This window comes from Bos grunniens, chromosome X (assembly GCF_055505025.1).
Source record: "Bos grunniens cultivar Pamir isolate PY7600 chromosome X, Bosgru_T2T1.0, whole genome shotgun sequence".
Taxonomy (NCBI): Eukaryota; Metazoa; Chordata; class Mammalia; order Artiodactyla; family Bovidae; genus Bos; species Bos grunniens.
This window is the reverse complement of record NC_141194.1, coordinates 64,822,123-64,841,727: the sequence shown is the minus strand read 5'-3', so window position 1 is coordinate 64,841,727 and position 19,605 is coordinate 64,822,123. Positions and strand designations below refer to the sequence as shown.

The 19,605-nt window shown below is 42.2% G+C and overlaps 1 protein-coding gene across 1 annotated transcript; it reads left to right on the top strand.

Annotated features, from left to right (window-relative positions):
- The first annotated feature begins 7,652 nt into the window (after nt 1–7,652).
- Nucleotides 7,653–12,079, top strand: LOC147340618 (small ribosomal subunit protein eS4, X isoform). The gene is made up of 7 exons (XM_086388905.1): nt 7,653–7,678; nt 8,588–8,665; nt 8,865–9,045; nt 9,264–9,361; nt 10,492–10,663; nt 11,242–11,399; nt 11,910–12,079. The coding sequence occupies exons 1-7, from the start codon at nt 7,676–7,678 to the stop codon at nt 12,009–12,011; spliced, it is 792 nt and encodes a 263-aa protein (XP_086245031.1). The 5' UTR covers nt 7,653–7,675; the 3' UTR covers nt 12,012–12,079.
- The last annotated feature ends 7,526 nt before the right edge of the window (nt 12,080–19,605 follow it).

Sequence of the window (19,605 nt, the reverse complement as noted above, 5' to 3'; positions counted from 1 at the left end):
GTTCCTGCCATACATCAACATAAATCAGCCATAGATATGCATACGTCCCCTCCCTCTTGAACCTCCCTCCCACCTCCTACCACATCCCACACCTCTAGGTTATCACAGAGTCCTGGTTTGAGTTCCCTGTATCATACAGCAAATTCCCACTGGGTATCTATTTTACATATTGTAATGTGTATGTTTCCATGCTACTCTCTCCATAAATCATAGCAAGATACTCTATGACCCACCTCCTAGAGTAATGGAAATAAAAACAAAAATAAAGAAGTGGAACCTAATTAAGCTTAAAAGCTTCTGCACAGCAAGGGAAACTATAAACAAGGTGCAAAGACAGAATGGGAGAAAACAATAGCAAATGAAACAGCTGACAAAGGATTCATTTCCAAAATATACAAGCAGCTCATACAACTCAATACCAGAAAAACAAATAATCTGATCAAGACCTAAACAGACATTTCTTCAAAGAAGACATACAGACGGCTAAAAAGCACATGAAAAGATGCTCAACATCATTCACTATTAGAGAAATGCAAATCAAAACTACCATGAGATATCACCTCATATCAGTCAGAATGGCCATCATCAAAAAGTCTACAAATGATAGTGTCCGAGAGGTTGCGGAGAAAAGGGAATCCCCTTGCACTGTTGGTGGGAATGGAGGACAGTATGGAGATTGTTTTCATATTATTTTACACTACAGGTTATTACAAGATTTTGAACATAGTTCCCTGTGCTATACAGTAGGACCTCCTTGTTCATCTATTTTATATATAGGACTTTGTATCTGTTAATTCGAAACTCCTAATTTATCCCTCCCCCTGCCCTTTTCCCCTCTGGTAACCGGAAGTTTCTTTTCCATGTCTGTAAGTCTCTTTCTGTTTCGTAAATAAGTTCATTTGTATTATTATTTTAGATTGTATCAGATTTAGATCTGTATCACATATAGTGAAATGAAAGTCGCTCAGTCATGTCCTATTCTTTGCGACCCCATGGACAGTCCATGGAACACTCCAGGCCAGAATACTGGAACAGATAGCCGTTCCCTTCTCCAGGGGATCTTCCCAACCCAGGGATTGAACCCAGGTCTCCCGCATTGCAGGCAGATTCTTTACCAGCTGAGACACAAGGGAAGCCCAAGAACACTGGAGAGGGTAGCCTATCCCTTCTCCAGCAGATCTTCCTGACCCAGGAATCGAACCAGGGTTTCCTGCATTGCAGGCGGATTCTTTACCAACTGAGCTAAAGTGATACCATCTATTTTTCTTCCTCTGACTATTCCAGTTAGTATACTAATCTCTGTCTAGGTCTATCCATGTTGCTGAAAATGGTGTTGTTTCATTCTTTTTTGTGGCTAATATCCCATGGACAGAGGAGCTTGGTGGGCTACAGTCCATGGGATCACAAGAGTCAGACATGACTTAGACACTAAACCACCACTGCATTCCATTGTATTTGTACTACATCTTCTTTATCCATTCATTTGTCAATGGAAACAGGTTGTTTCTATGTTCTGGATATTGTTAATAGTGCTGTTGTAAACACTGGGATGCATTTATCTTTTCCATGTGAATGTACTTAACATCACTTAAATGTACATTTAATTTTGGTTTTGGTTTTGGTTTTTTAAAAATATTTTGGCAGTGTTGCGTGGCATGTAGAATCTTAGTTCCCTAACCAGGGATCAAACTCTTGCCTCCTGCAGTGGAAGTTCAGAGTCTTAACCACTGGACAACCAAGGAGGTCCCCTAAATGTACATTTTATTTACCTATTTATTTTAAAATATTCGTTTATTTGGCTGAGTCGGGTCCCGCATGCAGGACCCTCATTGTGTCATGAGGGATCTTTCGTTGTGGCGGGCAGGCTCAGTAGTTTTGGTGTGCTGGCTTAGTTGCCCCATGGCATGTGGGATCTTAGTTCCCGGACCAGGGGTCACCAGGGATCGAACCCATGTCCCCTGCATTGGAAGGTGGATTGTTAACCAGTGGACCACCAGGGAAGTCCCTAAATGTACATTCTAAAATGGTCAAAATGGTAAATATTATGTATTTGTTGTTGTTTAGTCACTAAGTCATGTCCCCATGGACTATAGCCTGCCAGGCTCCTCTGTCCATGGGATTTCCCAGGCAAGAATCCTGGAGTGGGTTGCCATTTCTTTCTCCAGGGGATCTTCCCAACCCAGGGATTGAACTTGGTCTCTTGTATCTCCTGCATTGGTAGGCAGATTCTTTACCACTGAGCCACCAGGAAACCCCAATTAAAAATTAAGTTAAGAAAAAACAACTGATTTAACATATGTTGGCCAGGGCATGGTGCAACTGGAACACTGAAAATGGGGATGTAAAATATTACAACCACTTTGGAAAACAGTTTGGCAATTTTTTCAAAAAATTAAAACATACATCTGCCATATGACCTAGCCTTCCACTTGTAGGTTTTCACCAAGAGAAATATAAACATTTGCTCATAAAAAGACTTGTATAGAAATGTTCATAGCAGCTTCATCTGTAATTGCTTAAAACTGGAAACAATGCAAATGTCTATCCACAACTGAATGGGATAAACTACTTATGGTATTAGTCGCTCAGTCGTGCCCGACTCTTTGCGACCCCATGGACTGCAGTCCACCAGGCTCCTCTGTCCATAAGATTTTCCAGGCAAGGATACTGGAGTGGGTTGCCATTTCCTTCTCCAGGAGATCTTCCCAACCCAGGGATCGAACCCGGGTCTCCTGCACTGCAGGCAGATTCATTACCGACTGAGCTACAAGGCATACATACATACATGTGTATATGCATATATGTACACATGTACTATATGATGTATACGAGGAACTACTAAGCAATAAAAGAATAAACTATTGATACATACAACAACATGAATGAATCTAAAAATAATTATGCTGAGTGAAAGATGCTAAACAAAAAAAGAGTACAGGCTGGAATATTTCCATTTATGCAAAATTCAAAAAAATGCAAATTAATCAGTAGTGACAGAAAGCAGATCAGCAGTTGCCTGGGAGTGCAGGGGGAGGAGCTGGACTGAGGAGTTACAAACAGACATGAGAAAACTTGGGGCTTATGGATATGTTCATTACATTAGTGACAAATGGTTTCACTAGGTTTATACACACATCAAAATTTGTCAGACTGCATACTTTAAATACGTGCCATTTACTATACATTGATTATTCCTCAATAAAGCTGTTGGAAAAACCCAAATTTCAGAAGGAAGCATCCAGAAGGGAATTGGAGCACTAATTCATTGACTGAGTCCCAATGTTCTATGCATTTGATACATCATCTCTTAAATTGAGTATGGTTATCCCTATTTTCCAAATAAAGCACCTGTGGTTCAGAGAAGTGAAGCCATGTACTCAAAGGCACACAGAGATAGATTCAAACTATGCTCTTTCACCTCTGCCTCACTGTCTCACAGGAATGTGAGAAAGTGAGGAGAAGGCTATGCTGGTTCGTTGATTGCTGACAATAAATCAATCAGGGAATCTGAGGCATGAAGGGCTACTCTTTAAGATGAAGACTGAGGGGCTTGGACCACTCCACTCATGGTGTGACTTATGAACATGAACCACTCATACACATCCTTTTCCTTTGGCAACCTGGGACAGGATGCTGGGGATGTATGTACATCTCAGTTCCCTACTCATTGTCTCCCATGCCCACACTTACAGAAATAGAACCATGCACTGCATGGTTTCATTTACGATATGTTAAAGCAGTTCTTACAAAACAATGAAGACAAAGATCATTCAACATATTGCAATGAGAAAATTGGTTAAGCATTTTGGGGAAAATAGATTTGTTTTCAGTTTATCTTTAATTCCATTTATCTTTATCAACCCCAAGTTGGTAAAGAACTAAATACATGTTATTAAATAGAATTGAGTATTTAGCAGATCTTTGAACTGAGAGTAACCTTCTAATCTTTGAATTGACAAGAAGAAATTACAAGAGAAAAGGTCAACAGATTTGGCTATATAAAATTTTGAAATTTGTACATAGAAAAATAAAATCAAAAGGAAAGTAATTGGTAAAAATATATGCCTCAAATATGACAAATGATGAACTTCTGTGTTCTGTAAAGCACCCATGCAAATTGATCAGAAAAACATGTCCCCAAAGATTAATAGGCAGAGATACTTCACACAAGGGGAAATGGAATGAGTAAACAAGCATATGACAAAATGTTCAACCCCACTAGTGATTTTTTGAAGTGCAAATTAAAACAATTACGTTAGTAAAAGTTAAAAATAAGTGATTACCAGGCTGCCATGAGTATAGTAAAATTGCAAGGCTGCTCTGAGGAAGGTCTTTGGCAATACACAATACCACTATCAAAGTATTCAGACCCTTAACACAGTGCTCCCTTTCCAACAGTTACTGCCAACCACTTGCATGGACTAAGCACAGATGCACCAGTTCTCCCAAATGGGAGTCTCCAGCCCAGATATCACACACCTGCGCTCAGGTTTGTGTCTATAAAGCATCTCCAGCTGGTCCTCCCCCTCAGTCCCACATCGCACACACCAAACATACCTCCTCCTAGTTCCCCGTGAATGTGCTACTGAGTCACCAAACCAGAAACCTGGGAATCATCCTAATTACCTCCCTGTCCCTCACCCCTGCACATATGTCATTTCCTAGTCAGATTCTGCCAATACTCCATCTGCAATGTCTTTTGAATCTGCCCCCTCCTCCTCCACCCCACAATCACAGACCTGGGTCTCGCCTTTCTGTTTCTTGCTTGCATTGTTGAAACAGCCCTGACCCATCTCCTCCCTGACCCAAACCAGCCACACTTTCTTCAAACCATTCTAAAAGAAGCAGTCAGTTATCTTTCTGAAGCACAAAGCTGATTCTCTCCTCTTTAAAATCTTTCAGTGATTCCTCATTGTCTACCTACAGGCTAAAGTCCAAATTCTTAAGATTTAACAGCCCTCCATGTTCCCAACTGCCTCACCACCATCTTTCCTCTGAGAGCTTCTTCTAGCTTTCTGTCCCCTCCTCCCACCCTACCTTTCCACTATAATGTGAATTCTTTGAGACCAGGAACTAGATCTTAATCATCTCTGTTTCCCTGGCTCATAATACAGAATTTGACTCAGAGTAGGTACTCAATAAATGTTGGGTGAAGGAATGGATTTATTCTAAGGAAGTTGTTCCACTGAAGGAAAAAGCCATATAAAGGAAACTATTCACTGTAGCAACATTCATAATAAAGAAAAAGCACTAAAAACTAAATGTTCAACAGTAAGGAACTTTTATTAATTATGGGATATCCATTTAATGAAATATGACACAGTTGTTAAAATACTCATTATGAAGATTATGTAGCAACTCAGAAAGTGTTTAGTATAATAAAAGCAGAATGCAAAATGGTCTGTATGCTAGGAGTAAAATTATGTAAAAGTATGCATGCACACAAACCGATCAGAACAAGAACAGGAACAAGAACAAATGAATACAGATGATGTGTTTAGGGTGTTTGGGGAGGTACTGTTTTGTGATTTTCTTAGCTCTTTCCCAATTCCCTTTATTCTTGTTAGAATGTCATTTGTGCATAAATACAAATTGACAGAGAAAAAAATATACTGGAAAAGGTGCTTTGATTCCGTCAAGTCCTTTGACAAGCTGTGGTACAAAAACAAACCAACCCTTGACCTGGGAGGCAAGAGATCAGCCTCCCTAACCCATCCCCCACTCCTAACCAGCTGTGTGATCTTAAGTAACATCTGCGGCTCTAACCAGCCATTTTTCCTATCCTCTCAAGCCAGAGGTCCCATGAACTTCCCATGGAATCTCTCACCCCCAAGTGAACTCCAATCATTTCTGTTGGCTGCACCACCATCTTCCCAATGCCCTCAGACTGAAAACCTCAGAATGCACCTTCTATTGTCTCACCAACTTCACTCTCTCTCTAATCCCCATCTCCAATCAATTGCCCCTTCTTGCCAATAATCATCTATAGCATGCTTTACTATAGACCTAATTTTAGACAAAGAGGATTTCCTGTCCATCTAGTTAGTGAGTACTGTCTGATTGAAAAAAGCCAACCATTTTTTCCTCTCTCTTGCTCCTCTACAAACTACAGGGGGATGAAAAGGAGGGCAGAGACAGAGACATGTAAAATGGAACCTCCTGGGTTAGGACTTTGACCTCATGGTCAGGGGAGGCCAGGCAGAGTCAGGGAGAGTATAGTGAGACTTGGCACAATGACTGGGATGTTGACTCAATTTGTTCATTCAACAAGTATTTACCAAGTGTTGGACATCACACTAACCTCTCTGTTAGGTGGCAAAGATGAATTAAGGCAGGCTCTTTAATGAAGATACTCACAATCTAGTGGAGGACAGATGAATAAACTAATTACAACCCGATCTGCTACTGTGTTGCCATTGAATTTGAACCGAGGACTCTGGGGCAGAAGAATGTGGCATGACCTTGCCTGAGGGGACTGGGTTCTCACAGATCCAGAAGGACCTGAGCTGCATGCATCTCCAAGGTGGACAAGTGGGATTAGGTACCCAGGAAGAGTGCTGGGCTGTCCATGGCAGTTCCAAGCTGAGGGATCATCAGGTCCACTGTCAGGAGGCTTGAAAGAGGCAGTTTTGTCAGAGCAGTAACACCTTGGAGTGGCTTAAGCTTTGAGGTTTGGGATAGGGTAAGGGAGCAATGGGTGTCCTGATGAGTGCAGGAGGCAGGAGGTGAAAGGCAGAGGGACCTGAGGGGCCAGGCAGGAGGCCCAAGGGCACTTTCAAAGTAGGGAAATCACATGATTAGGTCTAAATTTTAGTTAGATAACCGGATGATCTCGAATGGCTCCTGTCTTCCCTGAGACTTTATGGTAAATGCCAAATGCACTGTACAGAAATGGAGGGGCAGAGTTCAAGCAGAGATCCTACCCTCCCACCCGCTACACTCCACCCCCTTGGCAATCTGTAGAGAAGCCAGAGGGAAAAAATATTGATTCTTCCCAACTTATAGTAAGGGCAGGTCGACTGGCTCCAGGGAACTCAGGAGAAGGAACACACAATAGGTTTAAGGAACAGTATTAGTTATTCATTTTAATGTATTCTTTAAAATTTATTTATTTGAAGTATAGTAGATTTACAAAGTTGTGTTACTTTCAAGTTGTACAGAAAAGTGATTCAGATATATACATATAGACATATATAGATATAGATATATTATTTTTCAGATTCTTTTCTACTACAGTTTATTACACGATGTTAAATATAGTTCCTTGTGCTACACTGTAGGACCTTATTCATTTCAGTGTATTCTAGTGATTATACGGTCCTGTATATGTGGGACTTAAAATAGCCTCACTTTAGGCAAGAGAGCTTGTCTAACTCATCTTGGTCCAGCACCTAACACAGAATCAAGCGCTCCAGAGGTTCCCAGCAAATACTGGAGGGATGAGGGCGGGAAAGGAGAGGGAGCAATTCGCCCTTGGGAGACACCCGTTTTTCCACGGCGATTTCCAAGCCCCGGACCTCTGACCTCCCACCAGTAGATGGCAAAATAGCCTTCTCGCGTGCCGTAAAAGGGCGGAGCTGGTAGGAGGGTCCAAGGTTCCTGCGCGCGCAGTCGCGGGCCCTGTTTTCTCCTCTCGCCGGAAGAAGGCGGGCCTCTTTTCGTGCCTAGCGCAGCCATGGTAAGGCGGATTCTTTGCGAGCTCTTGAAGCTCCATCAGCCTCCATCCTCCCAGGGCTGGGGCTGCCCGGGACTCCGGCACTCTCGCGGGGGGTGGTCGGGCCGAGGCGAAGGGAGAGGGACCTAGTGGGGTGGGCACAGGCTGGGTAGATGGTGAGATCGAACACCAGCTTTCAGCTGTAGGGGGAAATTGGTACTGCTGGCGGGAAGGCCTTGGTATCTGGGCCGGCCACACCCGGCCACGCATCATGCGGCCCTGGGAGGAGCGGCTTGTTTCCCAGAATGGAGCCCCGGGTGGGCCCGGAGGATAGACGTCTGGCCCGGGGCAGGAGAAGAGATTCTTTCCGTCGTGTCTTTGGCACGCTCTGACTTTAGCTAATGTGATCGGTGAGATTCAGTATACGGCTTTAAAAAGGCTTCTTTTCGCACTTTAAGGTGAAAAATGATCTTAGCTACTTTAGAGTTTGAGGAAGCAGCTATTGGCACGTGGTTGTGCCAATATCTCAACAGCTAACACTTGAAAACCAGATACATTTCGAGAAGATTTCTGTTTGATATAGAAGCACAGATTGAGTTCTGGTCCATTTCTGTTACTGGCTGGCTGTGTGCCTTGAAGTCCATCCCCTGGCTGTTTCACCAGCAGTATCCTAGTAAAAACATCCTCTAGAAGCATACACACTTTTAAGTAGTAATATGTAAATAACTTAGTAACAGGAAATACTGTTCTTAGAGACAGTAATCAATTAACAGTAAGGAAACTGGTTGCAGTTTGCGGCACCTGTAGTATTTGCTGGGTACTGTGTGTGTTTTTGTTAAAGAGGAAACGATGCTGTTCTTTCGAGAATAATTGTGTAAGCTGTTCTTGAAAACACCTGAAACAATTTAACAGTATTAAAATCTGAAACTTTAGGCTCGGGGTCCCAAGAAGCACCTGAAACGCGTAGCAGCTCCAAAACATTGGATGCTGGATAAACTGACCGGTGTGTTTGTAAGTATCATTATATTGTAACCCTGTTTTTTTACGTTGTATGTTTGAAACATTTTGTACTGTTTCTGTATGTGTGGATATCCCTGATTACTGGATCGGAAAATTCACTGCCTGCCAGAGGTTCTTTTGGGGTCGGGGCAGTCTGAATCTCGGGACTTAAGAGGTACCTTTTTTAAAGTGATAAATTAATCATTTACAGGCCCCTCGTCCATCTACCGGCCCCCACAAGCTAAGGGAGTGTCTCCCCCTAATCATTTTCCTAAGGAATAGACTTAAGTATGCCCTAACTGGAGATGAAGTAAAGAAGATTTGCATGCAGCGTTTCATTAAGATCGATGGCAAAGTCCGCACAGATATAACCTACCCTGCTGGTTTTATGGGTAAGTGGTTAGTGATGGGCGCTTGGTGGTAGCCCCTTATATTTTTGTAAATCTTGCTATCTAAAAAGGTGGTTGTATTAAATACTGGTGAACTTTTGTCAGAGTCGTTGCTGGTATTCAAAATGGGAAGCATATGGATATTTTTTCCTTATGTGGTTGTTGCTCAGCATGGTCTACTGGGGTGCACTGTAGTAACCTGAGTTATTGTTTGATATCAGATGTCATCAGCATTGATAAGACTGGAGAGAACTTTCGTTTGATCTATGACACCAAGGGTCGCTTTGCTGTTCATCGTATTACACCTGAGGAGGCCAAGGTGAGTGATGCAAGTACGCTGGGCTGTTGTTTTAAAGTACTTGATTCTAAGTTACAGCCTGAATTAAGTACATGGGCTGATCCATTGTGAGGTAGGTAGATTAGGATTCCTTATAATCTTATACCTGGAAACATCTAGTCAGGTTAGCATCCTCAACAGATTGTTACCTTTTTTTATCGCAGAAATGAATTCGCACTGAACAGTGACTTCTGATTGCTGGTGTTTTTTTGTTTGAGGCAAGCAGAGTGACTTCTAGAAATGTTTGAGTATCTGAAGTGTGGGATAAGGGGCCAGAAAAACCCAATGTCTAGTCCAGTCGGCCTTTTGTCTAGCTTTATTCTGGAAAGGGGAAAGGTATTAATGGAAAGGACCAATAGCCTTTGGGGCACTAATTTGAGATAACGCAAAAGGTTACAGACACTGATTATTTAATCCAGTTTGTTGTGGTTTTATGTATAAGTTCATGGCTTCTTCCATTATTGGCTGTAAATGAAGGTTAATTCAATTGGGTGATTCAGCTCCTAATTTCCTTAGCTGCCTGCACTGTTACCAGCAGGCTGGAGAGCATGTCCAATGGAATCGAGGTGATTTGATTCATTTAAAGAATATTTTGGGGAGTGAAAAATCCAAAAGTGAAATGGTTTGTGAAATAGTTGATTTGATGAACTGGTAATGCAATTGCCCTTTGTGAGACAAAATTCAATTGTGATATAGAGGGAGCCATTAAGAGGCACTTGTTAGCTGGGTGAGTAGAAGGGAAGAATTCAAGCTGTCCCAGACTTAACCTGAGAATGGGGCTGTAATTTGCATTTGAGAGGGGAGGAAATGGTGGTGATTAGCCCTCCTGGTAGTTCCCAGGTTGTGAGGCCTTCCAGTTCCTTGAACTTTTAGCCTTGGGGTTGATACAGTGCTACGAAGAAAACACATAAGAAATAGGAAGATTAATCTAGAAGGGGGGCCAATGTGCAAGATGAATTTATTGCGGAGTGGGAAGAAAAGTCAAGAACACCATTATTCAGCTGTAGCTCTTTAGCTGCTGGTTACATCTTTAAAGTGGTGACAGAACTGTCGTACTCTGGAGCATAGTGCTTGTGAGCTGGACTGATGTGGCTAACCTTGTGTGTTTCTAGTATAAATTGTGCAAAGTAAGAAAGATATTTGTGGGAACAAAAGGAATCCCTCATCTGGTAACCCATGATGCTCGTACCATCCGTTACCCTGATCCCCTCATCAAGGTGAATGATACCATTCAGATTGACTTGGAGACTGGCAAGATTACTGATTTCATCAAATTTGACACTGGTAAGCAGCCTCTACTACATAGGCATTCTCTTTAGGCAGAATTCTCATAGGCAGGCATAAGAGCTGTACTTTGCTTTTAATTTTTAAATTGATTGAATCTAGGACTTGAACAAGGTCTGGGTACAGGGTTTTATTTTTTGGGTTTGTGGTCTAATATGCACCTAATTCGGAGAAGGCAATGGCACCCCACTCCAGTACTCTTGCGTGGAAAATCCCATGGATGGAGGAGCCTGGTAGGCTGCTGTCTATGGGGTCACACAGAGTCGGACACGACTGAAGTGACTTAGCAGCAGCATGCACCTAATTAGCAACCAAAGCTAGATGTCTTTTGTTGATACAGTAACAGATCAGGAACAAGGCAAGTCTTTTAAGAAATGTTCAGTGAATATGTAAAAGCAAAGCCTTGTGTCATTGTAGTTTTCTGGTGGCCATGAGGGAATTGAGATACAGCCTTTTGTAATTGACTCATCCTCCAAATCTGTTCACAACAGTAGCAGAAAATTAATTGTACCTTGAAAGATAAACAACTTTGTTTGAAACCTGTCTCTCTCATTGACTACCATTTCCTTCCTATATAGGTAACCTGTGCATGGTGACTGGAGGTGCTAACCTGGGAAGAATTGGTGTGATTACAAACCGGGAGAGGCATCCAGGTTCTTTTGATGTAGTTCATGTGAAAGATGCGAACGGCAACAGCTTTGCCACACGGCTCTCAAACATTTTCGTTATTGGCAAAGTAAGTCTGGGTTTCTCTAGTCCAGGGAAACCTGTAAAATGCTGGGATTGTAGCTCCTGGTTCCTGCTAAAGTGTTATAAAATAAAGCCTCCTCTGGGATAGGGCTTACAGCAGGGCTGAGGCAAACCTGTGCTTTTTCAGCATCACAGTATGGGGTGTGGGGACCGGATCACCTGGGTTGGTGAAAAGTGCCAGTAATGGGATGAATATACCTTATAGTTTGGCTCTTTAATTTGTACCTGTGGGAGATTGTGGGGGTAGAGGGTAAGCTAATGCTTGGCCTTGGGCACAATTGCAATATATCTAAGACTAGTTATGAAGGATATTGTAGTTTGCATTTACATACATGGGCAAAAAATTTTAAATGGGTATTTCAGATAAATGACTGCCTGACTGTTGCTGAGTGCTTTCACAAACAGGTTTCTCTTTCTCTTGACAAACATAAACATAACATGTGCCAGCCTGTTAATGGTGTGTAGCAGGTTTTGATTCTCCTCTTTTCTCCTCCAGGGCAACAAACCGTGGATCTCTCTTCCCCGTGGAAAGGGTATTCGCCTTACCATTGCTGAGGAGAGAGATAAGAGATTGGCAGCCAAACAGAGCAGTGGATAAAATGATCTCTATGTGATGTGATTGGAAAAGTCTTTGTAATTAAAGATAATACCAAGTGATTAATAGTATCTTTGGTGTTTGCTGTGGTTTGGGTTTTTGGTTTGTTTGCTTGCTTTGAATTTTCAGGCAGGCTTGGCATTCTGGGATATGATGTCTCCTATAGGCTAGACTTCAATGATGGTAGGAAAACATATCAAACCTTGGCAAGAAGGAGAAGCAAGTAAATATTTTATACATAGTATCTTTTTTTTTAATCCCCCTCTTTTCTCTGGTCTTTATTGCACTACCCCATATATAAGCCTGGCTCATCTGTTTTTCCCACTTCTGTGCCCAGCTTGCCAAATGGCATGGTAAAAATGTCCAGTTTTGAATACAGGTATGGACTCTTGTTGCCAAGCAATACACTTGCTTGGACTTTATCATTTTCCAGCTGCTATAGCATTCAGTCCTCAACTCCATTTCTCAGGACTGCAAAATCATGTTTTTACCAGTCTTGAGAGGTGCCTCTGTTGGCAAGGGGCCAGCAGTTAGACCTATTCCTCATTTCAAACTCTAGGCTTCTTACAAGTGTCAATTACCCTGTGTGTGATATCAACCAGCATGTCTTCCTGCTAAGACCTAAAACCACCTTGGCTTCCCATAGCAGAGCTTTTCTCAATCTTTATATGGGAGCAGGGTGGGGGAGGGGATAGCTGTCCTGTGTTGGATGTTGGGCAGCATCCCTGGCCCCTAACCCACTAGAACAGCGCTTTTGTTCTTCCTGGTTGTGATAACGAGAAACTGACTTGAGGTAATGCCAGATCCCCCAGAGGAGCAAAATGCCCATGTGTTAACCACTGCCCTGTATATATCACCTTCACGTAACGTCTAGCTACAGACTGCTCAAAACAACTAAGTTTCCCTTTTCCCTTCTGGCAGGATTTGGAGTGAAAAACAGTTGTTTTAGATGTCTTCATCTGAGATAAAATGAACCTGTGTGAAATCACTGCAAATATAACTGGGCACATCTGGTATCCCTGGTGCCCAGGCCTGTGGGTTCAGTGGACCAGGAAGCCTGCTGAGGAGCTGTAGCTTGGGGCAACATCCTTTTCCCCAGGCTGAGTCCTGGGCTTGGAGTCAAGCCAAAGAACTGAACAAACAACATACTAGCAAAAACTGCCCAGGGGTCTCCCAGACCCAGATTTGGCCCCACAGGACATCCCTGCCTTCCATATTGCAAAATAAAGCACAACTTGGGGCTAACGGAACTCTGCTTAAGCAGCCTAAAGGGAATTTCTGCAGAACTGGGTCCAGCCAAGTAGAGGGGTGCCGAAAAGGGCTTGCCAGTCATGTTACTTAAGCCTTTTCTTGCCAAGAGTGGAGCTTATCCAGAAGCAGTTATGAGGGGCCAGATCAGAAGTAATTTTTATGGTGCCCCTTGAGAAATGGAGACTAAAGGATTAGAAGGCAGGGGACCTGAAGGCAGCTGTATTCTCTTGCTGCCACCCTGCTCAGTGTGCTTTCTAGGTTTGTCCTGTCTCAGCTCAACAGATGATGGAAATGATTTGTTGAAGTTTAGTTAAGGAACCAAAGCAAATATGGAGGAGAGGCCTCCAGGTTGGTTCTTTCCACAAGTACAGCGGTATCCTAGATGCTCACTGGGCCACCCATCTTGTCCAAATGGGGAATTGGTGTTCCTTGGCTGCATTCTCCTCACATCACCAGGGATTTTTGTATTTATTCATTTGGCTATGTTGGGTTTTAGCTGCAGCACAGGGAATCTAGTCAAAGCTATGGTTGTGTATGAATGTAAGAGTTGGACTATAAAGAAAGCTGAGACCTGAAGAATTGATGCTTTTGAACTGTGGTGTTGGAGAAGACTCTTGAGGGTCCCTTGGACTGCAAGGAGATCCAACCAGTCCATCCTAAAGGAAATCAGTCCTGAATATTCATTGGAAGGACTGATTGATGCTGAAGCTAAAACTCCAATACTTTGGCCACCTGATGCGAAGAATTGACTCATTGGAAAAGACCCTGATGCTGGGAAAGATTGAAGGCAGAAGGAGAAGGGGACAACAGAGGATGAGATGGCTAGATGGCATCACCGACTCGATGGACACTTTGAGCAAGCTCTGGGAGTTGGTGATGGACAGGGAAGCCTGGTGTGCTGCAGTCCATGGGGTCACAGAGAGTCGGACACAAAAGAGTGACTGAACTGAACACGGAATCTTTAGTTGTGGCATGTGAGATCTAGTTTCCTGAGCAGGGGTTGAACCCGGGCCCCCTGCACTGGGAATGCAGAGTCTTAGCCACTGGACCACAGAGAAGTCCCTTTTACAACCTAAGTTTATTTTGGTTTTTTATTTGTTAAACTAGCACAGGGATTTTTTTTAAGCAACTAGCCCCAATGTGCAGATTTCCATCCTCACACCAGGTTGTATCACTTGACTTAGCCCAAAGCAGCCTGTATCACTGGAAAGAGATACAGTTTCCAAATAATATGGCTTGGGTCATTGTAGGCTGTTTAAGACTTCCAGTTTGATTCATAAAATCTTAGAGCTGGAGAGAACCTTAGAGATCATCTCAGCAGAAAGGCAAATGGTCCTGAGATAAAAATGACCGCAGTGAGCAGAACTTGTGGGGGTTTGATTTACTTCCCTTGTGCATTCAGCAGACTGGGCCTCGTGGTCCACTCAGGGCAGCACAGTACAGATTTGAATGACAGCAAGAATGAACGGTTCTATGAAGACCTACAAGACCTTTTAGAACTAACACCCCAAAAAGATATCCTTTTCATTATAGGGGACTGGAGTGCAAAAGTAGGAAGTCAAGAAACACCTGGAGTAACAGGCAAATTTGGCCTTGGAGTACGGAATGAAGCAGGGCAAAGGCTAATAGAGTTTTGCCAAGAGAACGCACTGATCATAGCAAACACCCTCTTCCACAACACAAGAGAAGACTCTATACATGGACATCACCAGATGGTCAACACCGAAATCAGATTGATTCTATTCTTTGCACCCAAAGATGGAGAAACTCTATACAGTTAGCAAAAACAAGACTGGGAGCTGACTGCCTCAGATCATGAACTCCTTATTGCCAAATTCAGACTTAAATTGAAGAAAGTAGGGAAAACCACTAGACCATTCAGGTATGACCTAAATAAAGTCCCTTATAATTATACAGTGGAAGTGAGAAATAGATTTAAGGGACTAGATCTGATAGAGTGCCTGATGAATTATGGACAGAGGTTCATGACATTGTACAGGAGACAGGGATCAAGACCATCCCCATGGAAAAGAAATGCAAAAAAGCAAAATGGCTGTTGGAGGAGGCCTTACAAATAGCTGTGAAAAGAAGAGAAATGAAAAGCAAAGGAGAAAAGGAAAGATATAAGCATCTGAATGCAGAGTTCCAAAGAATAGCAAGGAGAGATAAGAAAGCCTTCCTCAGCAATCAATGCAAAGAAATAGAGGAAAACAACAGAATGGGAAAGACTAGAGATCTCTTTCAGAAAATTAGAGATACCAAGGGAACATTTCATGCAAAGACAGGCTCGATAAAGGACAGAAATGGCATGGGCCTAACAGAAGCAGAAGATATTAAGAGGTGGCAAGAATACACAGAAGAACTGTACAAAAAAGATCTTCACGACCAAGATAATCATGATGGTGTGATCACTGACCTAGAGCCAGACATCTTGGAATGTGAAGTCAAGTGGGTCTTAGAAAGCATCACTACAAACAAAGCTAGTGGAGGTGATGGAATTCCAGTTGAGCTGTTTCAAATCCTGAAAGATGATGCTGTGAAAGTGCTGCACTTAATATGCCAGCAAATTTGGAAAACTCAGCAGTGGCCACAGGACTGGAAAAGGTCCGTTTTCATTCCAACCCCAAAGAAAGGCAATGCCAAAGAATGCTCAAACTACCACACAATTGCACTCATCTCACACGCTAGTAAAGTAATGCTCAAAATTCTCCAAGCCCAGCTTCAGCAATATGTGAACCGTGAATTTCTAGATGTTCAACCTGGTTTTAAGAAAGGCAGAGGAACCATAGATCAAATTGCCAACATCCTCTGGATCACGGAAAAAGCAAGAGAGTTCCAGAAAAACATCTATTTCTGCTTTATTGACTATGCCAAAGCCTTTGACTGTGTGGATCACAATAAACTGTGGAAAATTTTGAAAGAGATGGGAACACCAGACCACCTGACCTGCCTCTTGGGAAACCTGTATGCAAGTCAGGAAGCAACAGTTAGAACTGGACATGGACCAACAGATTGGTTCTAAATAGGAAAAGGAGTATGTCAAGGCTGTATATTGTCACCCTGCTTATTTAACTTCTATGCAGAGTACATCATGAGAAATGCTGGGCTGGAAGAAGCACAAGCTGGAATCAAGATTGCCAGGAGAAATATCAATAACTTCAGATATGCAGATGACACCACCCTTATGGCAGAAAGTGAAGAAGAACTAAAAAGCCTCTTGATGAAAGTGAAAGAGGAGAGTGAAAAAGTTGGCTTAAGGCTCAACATTCAGAAAACAAAGATCATGGCATCTGGTCCCATCACTTCATGGGAAATCAATGGGGAAAGAGTGGAAACAGTGTCAGACTTTATTTTTTGGGGCTCCAAAATCACTGCAGATGGTGACTGCAGCCATGAAATTAAAAGATGCTTACTCCTTGGAAAGAAAGTTATGACCAACCTAGACAGCATATTAAAAAGCAGAGACATTACTTTGCCAACAAAGGTCCGTCTAGTCAAGGCTATTGTTTTTCCAGTGGTCATGTATGGATGTGAGAATTGGACTGTGAAGAAAGCTGAGTGCTGAAGAACTGATGCTTTTGAACTGTGGTGTTGAAGAAGACTCTTGAGAGTCCCTTGGACTGCAAGGAGATCCAACCAGTCCATCCTAAAGGAGACCAGTCCTGGGTGTTCATTGGAAGGAGTGATGCTGAGGCTGAAACTCCAATACTTTGGCCACCTTATGTGAAGAGTTGACTCATTGGAAAAGACCCTGATGCTGGGAGGGATTGGGGGCAGGAGGAGAAGGGGACGACAGAGGATGAGATGGCTGGATGGCATCACCAACTCGATGGACATGAGTTTGGGTAAACTCCAGGAGTTGGTGATGGACAGGGAAGCCTGGCATGCTGCGATTTATGGGGTTGCAAATAGTCGGACATAACTGAGCAACTGAACTGAACTGAAGAATACCAACAGCCAAGACTTGTGTAGAACTTTATAGTCTACAAGAGCCCTCTTGATTTTTTTGAGCTCCTAATCCTGTGTTCGTTGCTAAACCAGATGTTACAGGAAGAGCCACATCCATCCCATTGCCCCTGACCCAAGACAATCAGTTCTAGCCAAAGTCTTTCCCATCTCAAAGTTAAAGTGAAAGTGAAGTCACTCAGTCGTGTCCAACTCTTTGTGACCCCATGGACTGTAGCCTACCAGGGTCCTCTGTCCATAGGAATTTTCAGGCAAGAGTACTGGAGTGGGTTGCCACTTCTTCTCCAGGAGATCTTCCCAACCCAGGGATCGAACCCAGGTCTCCCACATTGTAGGCAGACGCTTTACCGTCTGAGCCACCAGGGAAGTCTTCCCATCTCATGTCACAACAAATTCCATCTTATCAGTTACTCAAGTCAAACACTTCGGATGTGTCCTCACTTTGACTCGGTTTCTCATGCTCTACACATAATTTTCGTAATTTTATTAGAAAATTCTGTTGGCTCTCCCTTCAAAATGTATGACAATCATAATGAGTCTTTATCTTTCTGTGATAAATACTGAAGGATCTGCAGAAGAAATGACAAGCAATCTGAAATTTGCTTTAAAATAATCTAGTGAGTAGGCAATAACAATGAAACAAGATTGACCACATACTGATAATGTTGAAGCTGGGTAATGGGTCCATGGGGTTTGCTACACCAGTCACAACACTTCTGTATATGTTTGACATTTTTCACGTTTTAAACTTATTAAGGGACAAATAGATAAATTCTATGGTGTGTGCCCTCCCCATTCACACTACCCCCCTCAAACAATATCAGACCATTTCTCATCACCTGCACTGCTACTACCCTGATCTGAGACACCAACAACTCTCACCTACATTATAGATTATAGCATTAACCCCAGACTGGCTTCCTGGCTTTGTGGGATTTTACTTCCCCAACCAGGGATCGAACCCACAACCCCTGCAGTGGAAGTGCAGAGTTCTAACCACTGTATAGCTAGGGAAGTCTCGGAGGGATACTGTTTAAAGTAAGTCAGCTCAGATCACTCCTTTTTCCAGAGGCCCCAGTGGCTCCCATCTTACTCAGACTAAAAACCATAGTCAACACAAGGTCCCATGAGGCCTCCCACAGTCCGGCCTCTGACTTCATTTTCTATTACTCTCCCCCTGCTCAATCTGTGCCAGCTACACTGGCCTCCTGCTGTTTCTTTTTTGTTTGTTTTGGTTTTGTTTTTAGTGTTTTGTTTCTGCTACTGTGTCTTGAACTAGAGAAATACTCTACTGTTTTAGCACCCTGCATGGACTCTTTTTTTTTCTTAATATATATATTTTATTGAAGTGTAGTTGACTTACAATATTTCAGGTTTACAGCAAAGTGATTCAGTTATACACATTCACGTATATTATTTTTCAGATTATTTTCCATTATAGGTTATTATAAGAAAAAATATGGAATGTGTCACGAATTTGTGTCATCCTTGCACAGTTCAGTTCAGTTCAGTCACTCAGTCATGTCCCACTCTGCGACTCCATGAATCGCAGCACGATAGGCCTCCTTGTACCATGCTAATCTCTATTGTTCCAATTTTAGTATATGTGCTGCCAAAGTGCACACATGGACTCTTTTTTCATATAGCTAGTTTATATGATAAACTTTTTCAAATATTGGGTTGGTCAAAATGTTCATTTTTGTTGTTGTTGTAAGATGGCTCTAGTAGCACTTAACTTCATTTTAAACAATTTTGTTAGTTTGTATTGTGACAGCTGTCATATCAGTGTAAACTTTTAAAAAATTTATCAAAATTGGTGTATTTTGTGTATCCATTTTAATATTGAAGATGGAAGGAAAAAAGCAACATTTTCAGCATATAATGCTTTATTACTCAAGAAAGGTAAAAATGCACCTGAAACACACAAAAAAAGATTTGTGCAGTGTATGGAGAAGGTGTTGTAACTGATCGTCTACGTCAGAAGTGATTTGTGAAATTTTGTGTTGAAGATTTCCCATGGTCAGGTGCTCCATGGTCAGGTAGACAAGTTGAAGTTGATAGTGATCAAATCAAGATATTCATTGAGTGCAATCAATGTTTATATCACATGGGAGATAGCCAGCATACTCAAAATACCCAGGCCAAGGGCTGAAAATCATTTACACCAGCTTGGTTATGTTAATCACTTTGATGTTTGGATTCCACAAAAGTTAAGCAAAAAAAAAAAAAAAATCTTCTTAAACATATTTCCGAATGCAATTCTATATTTAAACATAACAAATTCTTTTCTGTTTTAAAAACAAGCTGTGATGGACAATGAAAAATGTATACTGTAAAATAATGTGGAATAGAAGAGATCATGGGGCAATCAAAATGAACA